This window comes from Rattus norvegicus, chromosome 10 (assembly GCF_036323735.1).
Source record: "Rattus norvegicus strain BN/NHsdMcwi chromosome 10, GRCr8, whole genome shotgun sequence".
Classification (NCBI taxonomy): Eukaryota; Metazoa; Chordata; class Mammalia; order Rodentia; family Muridae; genus Rattus; species Rattus norvegicus.
In genome coordinates, this window is record NC_086028.1 from 7,436,490 (window position 1) to 7,447,500 (window position 11,011).

An 11,011-nucleotide genomic window follows, 5' to 3' on the forward strand; every position below is an offset into this window, starting at 1 on the left:
ATTCACATGATACCCACAGTCAGGAAGCAGAGACAGATGGATATGTGTCCAGCCCAGCTCTCAACACTTAAAGTCCAGGGTCTCAGCCAGGGAATGGTGCCCGCCACGAAGAGGGTCCTCCTGCCTCCATAAATATAATCATAGCCCCTCCCCCAGACAGGGCTGGTTGCCTAGACAAGTCTGGATCTTGTCAAGTTGACAACAGCAGCAACAGGTTTTTTTTTCTTTTTAAAGAGACAGGCATTGGGCTGGAGAGATGGCTCAGCAGTTAAGAGCACCCGACTGCTCTTTCAGAGGTCATGAGTTCAATTCCCAGCAACCACATGGTGGCTCACAACCATCTGTAAAGAGATCCGATGCCCTCTTCTGGTGTATCTGAAGACAGCTACAGTGTACTTATATATAATAAATGAATAAATCTTTAAAAAAAAAAAAAAAGAGACAGGCATTTACTATGTAAGCAAGGCCAGCAATCTCCATGTCAGGTTCCCAAATAAGTGTTGAATTCTCGTCCATGTTAACTGCATCGCCCTGTCTGTCAGCCACAGGTGAGGCTGGTGAGGATGGAAGGAGCTGTAGAATGTGTGACAGGAAGAGACTGTGGGCGAATAGAAAGGACGGGACAGAGGCGGTGGCCAGACCCTGCCCATACACCCACTCCTGCAGGAGAGGGTCTAAGACCTAAGTGAGGTGCCCCCATTTATTTGTCTGTGTGTTTGCACATATGTGGGTGCACCTGTGCTCACGTACATATATGCACATGCATGTGGAGGCCCATGGTTGATGCAGAGGATCGTTTTCAAACCTAACTTACCCAGCAAGGCAGGGTCTCTCAAACCCAGAGCTTGCTGAGAGGGCGAGTCTCAGTAGCCAGTTTGCTCTGGGGAGCCTCCTGCGACTTATGAGACTGGAATTACAGATGTGCCATCCTGCCCAGCCAGCATTTGTGTGAGTTCTGGGGGGTCCAAACTCTAGTCCTCATTTTTGTGAGGAGCTCCCCTTAATCACAGGGCCATCTTCCCATCCCAACATAGTGGCTTTGCTGGCAGCCCGAGCACCCAGGGGAAACGGCCATGGGGCTGCTGGTGGGCGGGGGAGAGGATGGAAGCCTGGAGAGATAGGCGAAGGGAACTTGAGAAGACTGAGGACAAAGAAGGCTGCTAGGAGGTGGCCAGAGGACATCTGCGCCCACGGGGCATTGAGGATCCCAGACCACAGAGACCCATGGTGAAAAAAGGACCATGCTCTCTTGGCACTGCACTTAGCAATGGGGGTACTGGCCCCTGGGGGAGCAGATGTGAACCTGGATGTGAGTTGGGGGGGATTATACAGGTGAGGTGTGGCTAACAGGTTTCCTCAAAGGGGCAGAAGCTGGAAGTGATGGGAAGGCTAGGAAAGAGCAGCTGGTGGGGCTGTGGCATCCATGGTCCAATAGAGGAGGCTTGCGCTCACCCCTCCCTTAGGAAGGTACCAACCAGCACATTGTGTGACCCAGACTTATATAGGTGCCATCTATCACCCATGGACAGAACAGAGGAGGTAGAGGGTGTTTTCACTCACTCACCACCACCCTTGATGGGTGGATATGCAGGGGGGCACACATGCACACATACAAACATACATACATACATACACACATACACATACATGCATACATACAGTCATACACACGTACATGCATATATAGTTATACACATATACGTACATACATACAGTCATACACATGCATGTATACATACAGTCATATACACATATACATGCATACGTACAGTCATATACATGCATGCATACATACAGTCATACATACATGCATACATACAGTTATACACATATACCTACATTCAGTCACACACACACACGCGCACACACACACGCGCACACATGTACTGAGGTGGCTTTATTGCAGTTTATAGATCAAATCCCAGGCGACGGTAGTAGAAGAGCTCCTGGCGGCACATGGGGCAGGAGTGGACCACATCCATGAGGCTCTGCATGCAGAAGGGGAGGAGGCAGCAGCCCAGGAAGCACCTGTATCCTCAGAAGCAGTATGTGTCCACCTGAGTGGAGGCCCCCGTGCTGACCTGCACCCTCCTCACACCTGAGTGGGATCCCCATGCTGGTCTGTACCCTCCTCACACTTCTGGGTGGGTCTCAGTTCTTTGGGGATGGTTCTTCAGAGCTAGGCTGAGGGTTATACTGAGCCCTCTCTTTCTTGGCAGCAATAGTGACAGCAGCCTGTGTGGAGTCACCTGCCCAGCAGGTGAGGACTGTCTGTCCCCAGCCCCATCCACTGCCTCAGCCACCCAGCCAGATGGCAGTCTTCCCTGAGAGAAGAAACCAAATGCAGTCTGGGACCTCCCTTTGTCCCTAGTCCTCTCTGTCTCCAGCTCAGTCCCACCCCATCTCTAGTAGGTCCCCACTACTTACCCAAACACAAAGAGGCCACTACACAGCAGCCAGGTGAGGAGGCCCGGGATAGGGTTTGCCACTGTCGTGATAAAGTTCCCACAGTAGGGACATATGATCTGCACCGGCATGGAGGTTGCCACACGAGGCCTGCTAGTGAACAGGCCTGGGGGGGGTGGAGTTGGGGGGAAGATGGGTCAGTGATGAGTGAGTTCCAGGACAGTCAGGGCTACACAGAGAAACCCTGTCTCAAGAAACAAACATTAAAAATCCCCAGCAAGTTCACAGTATAGAAGGGATGTCTCAGAAACGCTTGGCCTGGCACCAACTTGTGTGAGCAGTGTCAGGCCCAGGCCTTCAGGGTTCTTGGCCTATGGGAGGAGGCTCACTGAAGAGGATGCTGTCTGCTTGGTGAATGGTCTTCTGGGAGCCTGAGCCTGAGCCTGAGACACAGGGAGGAGAGGCAGTCCCTCTACTTACCTGCTTGGACTGTTGGTGGGACATGGGTGTACATGGGGTATACTCTAGATCTTGGTCCTCTTGGAGGGTAATAAGGAGGTGGTAGCTCCCTACGCTGCTGAAAGTCTGAAAGAGAGAAGCAAGAAGCAAGGCTCTGGGTCACAGATTTGCCAGCACGGAGCCACCACACGGCTGCCACTCAACCTAAGTTGCTAAGTTGTCAACAGTTTTATATACACAAAGTGAAGGGACCGGGATTTGAACTCAGGCCCTTCTGTCTCCACTTATGCCCTCCTTGTTCACAAGGGAAGTGCTTGAGGCCCGAGATGCAGCCTAGTTCAGGGCCATTTGGCCACACTGTGCCAAACAGGTAGCACGGTTTACCGACTCATCCATGAAATGTTGGTCGAATACTGCAGGCCCGAAAGGTCGAATACCTTGCAGGAGGTTACTCAGTGATTAAGGACTAGAGATCAGGTGGGTTTCTGACCTCAGAGTGGGCTCTAAGCTTCATCTGTGGCTCTGATGCTTTTTGTAGCAGGAAGCAAGTTGAGACAAGGTGTATGTCTCCAGGCTCACCAGGAGCATCCAACCCTTCTGCCTGGACTCCACGTCCAGTTTATGCAAAGCTGACAATCAAACCCAGGGCTCGGTGCGTGCTAAGTTCTTTATCAACTGACTCAGTTGCATCTCCGGCTTTATTTTTTTATTTCAAATCTTATATAGGCTGATCTGGAATTTGCAACAATCCTCCTGCTTCAGTGCCTGGAGTGCTGATATTACTGGTATAAGTCACTACATCCAGAATGAAACGCCACGTTTTTTGGGGGGTGGGGTTGGGGGGGCAAAGTTTCTCTGTGCAGCCCTGGCTCTGTAGATCAAGCTGGTCTCGAACTCACAGAGTTCACAGAGATCCACCTGCCTCTGTCTTCCAAATGCTGGAATTAAAGGCATGACTTTTTTTTTTTTTTTTTTAAGCCACCATGGTCTGGGTGGACAGGAAGATTCCCACTGAGTTTTTTTTTTTTTTTTGTTCTTTTTTTTTTTTTTTTCGGAGCTGGGGACCGAACCCAGGGCCTTGCGCTTCCTAGTCCCACTGAGTTTTTATGTACAACCTTTAGGTACCTGTAGGTGACCCGGGCTTGATCACCAATGGCCTGACCCCATGCAAGGAAGGAACTTATAGTGGCTCTCGGGGCTCTCTGCTCAGAGCTTCCCTCAGAGCCAGCTTCCATGGCTTCCCCTTACAGCTTCCTCTACAGAGCAGGGCTGAGCAGGACAGGTAGCCCCTGACCATGAAGCCCTTCTGTCCTTGAAGACAAGAGTTGTCTCAGCCATTAGACCCTGAAGGGGCTAGTTTTTAGGTTCTTTTCTTACAGAGAAGAAACCAAAGGTCAGAATGTGGCCAGTACTAGCTAAAGTCAAGCCATCAAAAGCTGGGTCAGGGTGTAGCTGAATAATCCTGGGTCCTGTATTTTATTTTATTATTTTATTTTATTTGAGATAGAGTTTTTCTATGTAGTCCTGGGACTCAATTATGTAGACCAAAGATCTGCCTGCTTCTGCCTCCTGTGTGCCACTACATCCTGGACCCTCTTGACCATTTACAAGGAGTCAGCAGGAATTTCAAAGAAGAAACAGCTCAGAGTGGGGCCATCCACCTTCCCTGGCCACCTCAGCATGTGGGCAGCTCACCTCCTGGCCCCTGCCCTGGCCTGTGTGCTGTACCACCCAGAGGTTGTATTGATGTGGGAGCTGTTAGTATTGCTTGGCTGATTCCACATGATGCTTTCAGAGAGAGAGTAGGGTGTTGGAGGTCTAACCTGTCCATTGTCCTACCAGGTCACCTGGGCAGAAGGGGCCAGTGAGACTTAGGGGAGGAGATGGGATCACCCCAAGATAAGCACATTGTCCCTCCCGCCTCCTGTTTCCTCAAGCTCTTGCTCAACCCGAATGAGTTCCCTTACCATGGTTCTGGTTCTCTTTTTGTGCCATGAGAGTCCTTTGTTTCAGAATCACTCCTTGAGCAGACTCAACGGGTTCCAGGTTCTGAGTGGACAGGCCCCTGGTTCCAGAAGTTCCCTTGAAGAGGCCCCACTGAGGAGAAAGGTCTCTTACAGCTGCCACAGCCATTGTGATGTCTTTGGTGCACAGAGCAGGGGATCTTGTGTCTACTTCCCTCTGGAGGGGTGCCTGCCCATGACTCAGCTTGAAGGACCCTTCCATAACCACTTACTGCCCTGCTCCCAGTAGCAGGTGGAAGCTTTGTGAGCTGGGCAGGGAGACCAGCTCACCACCACCAGTGTCCTTTTAATTAGAATGTAAGTAAGTTTGGACTCAGGCCTGGTGTCACCAGCCTGTGTGAAGTCTCCACACAGCACTTCAAAGGCTGAGGCAGGAGGACGGGAAATTCAAAGCCATTCTGGGGTACATAATTGAGTTCTTATCAAAAAAAAAAAGAAAGAAAGAAAGAAAAAAAAGAAAAAGGAAAGGAAAGAGAAAGAAAGAAAGAGAAAGAAAGGAAGGAAGGAAGAAAATGTGGGGAACACATCTGGAGTTAACTCTGGCTGACTTCTTTCTTGTGATTAATCAGGAATGAGTCTGCCAACATCTGCCTTTGTTTTTAGTTAAGACTTGCATGCATTGTAACTGGCTGAGTTGCTCCACTTACACATATGTCCTTGAGAGACTGGCCTGGCCTGGAGGAAACGGCCTTAGTCAAACATAGGCACTGTGTACGTAAACTTGCCATGTAAGCATTTGTGGTCATTGTTCATCTTCCTGGAGTTGGCCCTGCTTTGTGTTGCTTGCCTTAGGAAGACACTGAGACAGTACACGTGCTGCTGGCATGGTACTGACCTGCAGTCCTCCCATCCCTGTCTCTTACATCTGCTTTCTGTCTTTCTTGACTGACCGGCTGGGTCCTGCAAAGAAGAAAGAAAGAAAGAAAGAAAGAAAGAAAGAAAGAAAGAAAGAAAGAAAGAAAGAAAGAAAGAAAGAAAAAAGAAAGAAAGGAAGGAAGGAAGGAAGGAAGGAAGGAAGGAAGGAAGAGAGAAGAATGAGCTAGGTGTTGCCACTGATGCATACCTTCATACATACATATACACATACATATACTCATACATACATACACACGTAAATACATAATACATATATATATACACACACATACATATACATATATACATACATACACATATACATATATACATACATATACACACAAATATATAATACATACATTTATACATACACACATACATATATACATACATATACACATAAATATATAATACATACATTCATACATACACACATACATATATACATACATATACACATAAATATATAATACATACACTCATACATACACACATACATATATACATACATATACACATAAATATATAATACATACATTCATACATACACACATACATATATACATACATATACACATAAATATATAATACATACATTCATACATACACACATACATATATACATACATATACACATAAATATATAATACATACATTCATACATACATACACACATACATATATACATACATACACATGTAAATACATAATACACATATATACACACATACACATACATACACACATAAATACATAATACACATATATACATACATATACATACATATATACACACATACACACATACATATATACAACATACACACATAAATATATAATACATACACACATATACACATACATTCATACATACATACACACATACATATATACATACATATACACATAAATATATAATACATACATTCATACATACACACATACATATATACATACATATACACATAAATATATAATACATACATTCATACATACACACATACATATATACATACATACACATGTAAATACATAATACACATATATACACACATACACATACATACATACACACATAAATACATAATACACATATATACATACATATACATACATATATACACACATACACACATACATATATACAACATACACACATAAATATATAATACATACACACATATACACATACATTCATACATACATACACACATACATATATACATACATACATATATACACATGCTGATAAGCTCAGTGCTTGAAAGGTAGAGACAGGAGGATCACTGTAAATGTGAGTTCAAAGCCAAGCTGGGTTGGGTTTTAATAGTGGGTTCCATGTCAGCCTGAACTACATACAAAATTCTGTCTCAAAACAACAGCAGCAGGGCTGGAGAAGCGGCTCTGTTTGCAGCGTAAACACCAAGCACAGTCTGGGATTCGATCTCCAGCACTACCTAAGCTAGACGTGGTGACCTATAAACCAGCACCAGAGAGGTGGAGGGGGAAGATTGGGGGTTCAAGGCCATCTCCAACTACATAGTGGGTTCAAGGCCATCTTAGGTTATAGGAGACACTGTCTCAAAAAAATAAAAATAAAATCTGGTCACATACTCTACACCTACACACAAGCAAACCTGTGTGTGCCTTCTCTGAGTCCAGTCAGCCTCCCTTGCTGGTTTAGCTCCAGAAACCCAGGGAGATCTTACCTCTCCTTACCTCTGTCCCTCACTGTACACTGTAGGATGGATATAATTGCATCCTTGCAGGGTTTTTGTACATTTGTGAGATAGGACTTGAACTTGCTTGTAGCCTAGGTTGGCCAGGCATTCACAACCTTCCTGCCCCAGATCCTAAGTGCAGAAGCCCATCTCCCCAGTGATTCTGGCTGTTCTCACAGTGGCACCACACCCAGCATTCTCAGTGCTGGGGATCCACCCAGTGCTTTGTGCATTTGAGGCAAGCACTCTACTCACTACTCAGCTGGCTAATGCCTGTTGCAGTAAAAATAAAAAAGGACTGAACGGTTCCTGCGCATACCCTGGCAGTTGCTCTCTTGCTAGTTCCGGTGCCAGTGGGCCATTGGAACTAGCCCTAATTTATCTCGGTGGTTCCATGCTGCCCCCAAGTACTCTCTGACCCAGGTGGTCCACCAAGTCACCCTGTCCTCACTCACAACTTGCTTGGCAGGCTGCCACCACACCAGTTTCATAAAGGCTGCCTATCTCACAGCTCTCTTACTGTGGACTCAAGTCACCCAATGAAAAACACACCACACAATATCCTCTGATCCAATTGATAGGATATAATATGCCCATCTAGAAAGCACAAACTCCTGTACACACCATGCCTTAAAAATAGTCATAACAACCTGTATCTATGCGCAGAAAAGAATCTTAACATCTGCTGCCATGTTCCCCCAGCTCGTCCTCCTCTGACTCCTTCTCTCCTTTCTCCCATCCATCCGCCCATCCTTCCTCCTCGTCCAATGACAGGCCTCGTTCTATCCTGTACCTGCCTTCACCTGCATAATGACATCAACCTACAAATGCCTGGTCATTTTGCTAAAAGAAACTTTTTTTTTAAATAAAAGATTTATTTATTTTTATATGTGTGTCATTGTCTTCAGACACAGCAGAAGAGAACATCAGATCTCATTACAGATGGTTATGAGTCACCATGTGGTTGCTGGGAATTGAACTCAGGACCTCTGGAAGAGCAGTCAGTGCTCTTAACCACTGAGCCATCTCTCCAGCCCCACTGTAAGGAACTTAACCATCCAAAAACATGGGTGGTGGCAGTCGTGGAAGTAATCTGTCTCAGGTGCCCGGGGACAGCTGTGTGGCAGTGTTGGTGAGGGTGTGAACTGCTCATTGCACAATCATGTCAGTATCTCTGCACATCTGAACATTGTAAATGAGGTGTAAAGTTAATGCACAAAGTGAATGGGCTTTTAAAGTTCATGACGTTGCTAGACAGGGCTCAAACTTGTTATGTAGCTGAAAGTGATGAACTCTTACCTTCCTGCCTCCATGTCTGAAGTGCTGGGATTATGGGTACACACCACCACAACCAGTTCTATGTGGTCTGAGACTGGAACCCAGAGTCTTGTGCACAGCCAGTGTCCTTAGTTTCAGTCCTGTTGCTGTGATAAAACACCCTGACAAGAGCAACTTAAAAAGTGCAGGGTTTGTTTTAGCTCCAAGTTCACTGGACAGTCCACCACAGCAGGGAAATCATGGTGGCTTGAGATGGCTGGTCAGGCCAAGTCTACCATGAGGAAGAGCGACGCCTGCACGTGTGCTCAGGCTTCTCTGTGTCTGCAGAGGATCCTGCCAGGGCATGGCTGCCGCCCACTGTGGGCAGGACTTTCTACCTCATGCAAGGTTATTGGGATGATTTCCCATATGCATGCCCAGAGACCATTCTACCAGACGGCTCTAGATCCGGTCTCACTGACAACCCTAACCATCACATCAGCCAAGTAGTCTGCCAATGAGTCGCAGCCACAGCCTTTGAGTATTTTATAACAATAAGACATTTCAAATTCAAATAAATAATCGAGAAAAGCAAAACCATGGAAACAACAAATAAAACTAGTAGGATGTCAGTTTTGTTTGTTTTGTTTTGTTTTGGGTTTTTGTTTGTTTGTTTTTCAAGTGGAGGAGGTTTATTGAGATGGCAGAGACAAAGGGGGTAAGAGAGGGAAGGGAGAGAGAGAGAGAAAGAGAGAGAGAGAGAGAGAGAGAGAGAGAACAAGATGGTTTTTGTTTTGTTTTTTTAAAACAGGGTTTCTCTGTGTATCCCTGGCTGTCCTGCAGCTCCCTCTGTAGACCAGGCTGGCCTAACACTCAGATCTGCCTGCCTGTGCCTCCTCAGTGCTGGGATTAATGCTGTGCCACCACTGCCAGCTGGATGCCAGTTTTAGATCCATTTCCATTCCTTCGTCTTGTTGTGGAGCCCAGGTTCCCCTTGAATTTGTACCAATCTTCTTGTCTTAGCCTTTGTGTGTTGGATTACATTTTTTTTTTTTGTCTCTATAGCATGATTGCCTGGGTTCCAGGTCAGACTACCCAGACTTCCTTTTATGGGGTTTTGGGAACGAGTCAGGGAGACCATTTAGTTTCTGCTCTTTAGTTAACTTGGGCATATAAGCCTAGTGAGTGGACAGTAGATATGGGTTGAATGTGAATGAATGAATGAAGGGATGGATGGGTGGATGAATGAATGAGATGAGATACATATCCCTCTCATTATTTCATGCCCCATTTTGCCTGGAGTCCCCTGGATGCCATGGTCCAAGATCTGGGGTTCTTTTTTTTTTCTTTTTTCTTTTCTTTTCTTTTTTTTTTCCCGGAGCTGGGGACCGAACCCAGGGCCTTGTGCTTGCTAGCCAAACGCTCTACCACTGAGCTAAATCACCAACCCTGATCTGGGGTTCTTGTCCACTGGAATGCTGCCTCTTGTGATTGAAATAGGGGCTGCCTGCTACAAGGATCCTGTTCTTGACCCAGGGTCTCATAGAGCTCAGGTTGGCCTCAGACCTAGATATTGAAGGTGGGGCTAACCCAGGGCTTCACCAGTGCTATGCAAGCACTCTCCTGACTGAGCTACATCTCTAGTGCAAGGAGTTTGAGGGGCTTACTCCCTCTGATGTAGGCTTGGGTTTCATGAGCTGGGTATGAACTGGGAAGTATGAATGAATGAACTATGGAATTATGAATGAAGGAAGCATCAAGATGATGTGCCCTGACAATTCTAACCCTCACCACCAGGGGGAGCAGCAGCATGCCGTAAATCACCTAGGGCGTCTGGTTTGCCTTGATGGTAATTTCCTTTCTCACCCAGTAAACCCCAGACCAGGCTGGGAGAAGTAACGAGTCATAAGAGGGGACGAGAAACCAGCCCAATGTCATGAGGTAGAACTTGGCCTGCGGAGGCTGTTTAACCCCATCTCACAGCCTGCACATTCTTTCTCCCAGAAAGGCCCAGCGTGGGCTGGGAAGTGAGGAGGTATGTGCTATAACCATTGCACAGGGCACTCTGTGTGGCTAGCTATAGGGGGCTAGGTACAGGAGGGGCTACAGAAGGACAGGGAGGACCCTCTGGGGAGCATCACTGAGATGGATCAGCATGGGGAAAATATCCCTTAGTCCAGAGCGAGCTCGGGGTCTCTTTAGAGGAAGGAACTCTGTGCTGGAATGACTAGAGGGGAGGCGCTTGGGAAGATCTGGGAGAGCGAGTTCCAGCAGAGGGGACAGAGG

The 11,011-nt window shown here is 46.5% G+C and overlaps 1 protein-coding gene across 3 annotated transcripts; it reads right to left on the minus strand.

The window, feature by feature from the left end:
* Positions 1-1,882: 1,882 nt before the first annotated feature.
* Litafd (LITAF domain containing) lies at positions 1,883-5,860 on the minus strand. 3 transcript variants are annotated; one of them, XM_039087048.2, is made up of 4 exons: positions 4,833-4,962; positions 2,887-2,991; positions 2,428-2,525; positions 1,883-2,028 (listed from the first exon to the last, which is right to left on the minus strand). In XM_039087048.2, the coding sequence occupies exons 1-4, from the start codon at positions 4,833-4,835 to the stop codon at positions 1,908-1,910; spliced, it is 327 nt and encodes a 108-aa protein (XP_038942976.2). In that variant the 5' UTR covers positions 4,836-4,962; the 3' UTR covers positions 1,883-1,907. The 3 variants fall into 3 exon arrangements, with proteins under 3 accessions (XP_038942976.2, NP_001382357.1, NP_001382356.1); NM_001395428.1 differs by having other exon boundaries at positions 1,893-1,988; positions 2,428-2,572; positions 4,833-5,860; NM_001395427.1 differs by having other exon boundaries at positions 1,893-2,028; positions 2,428-2,572; positions 4,833-5,860.
* Positions 5,861-11,011: the final 5,151 nt, after the last annotated feature.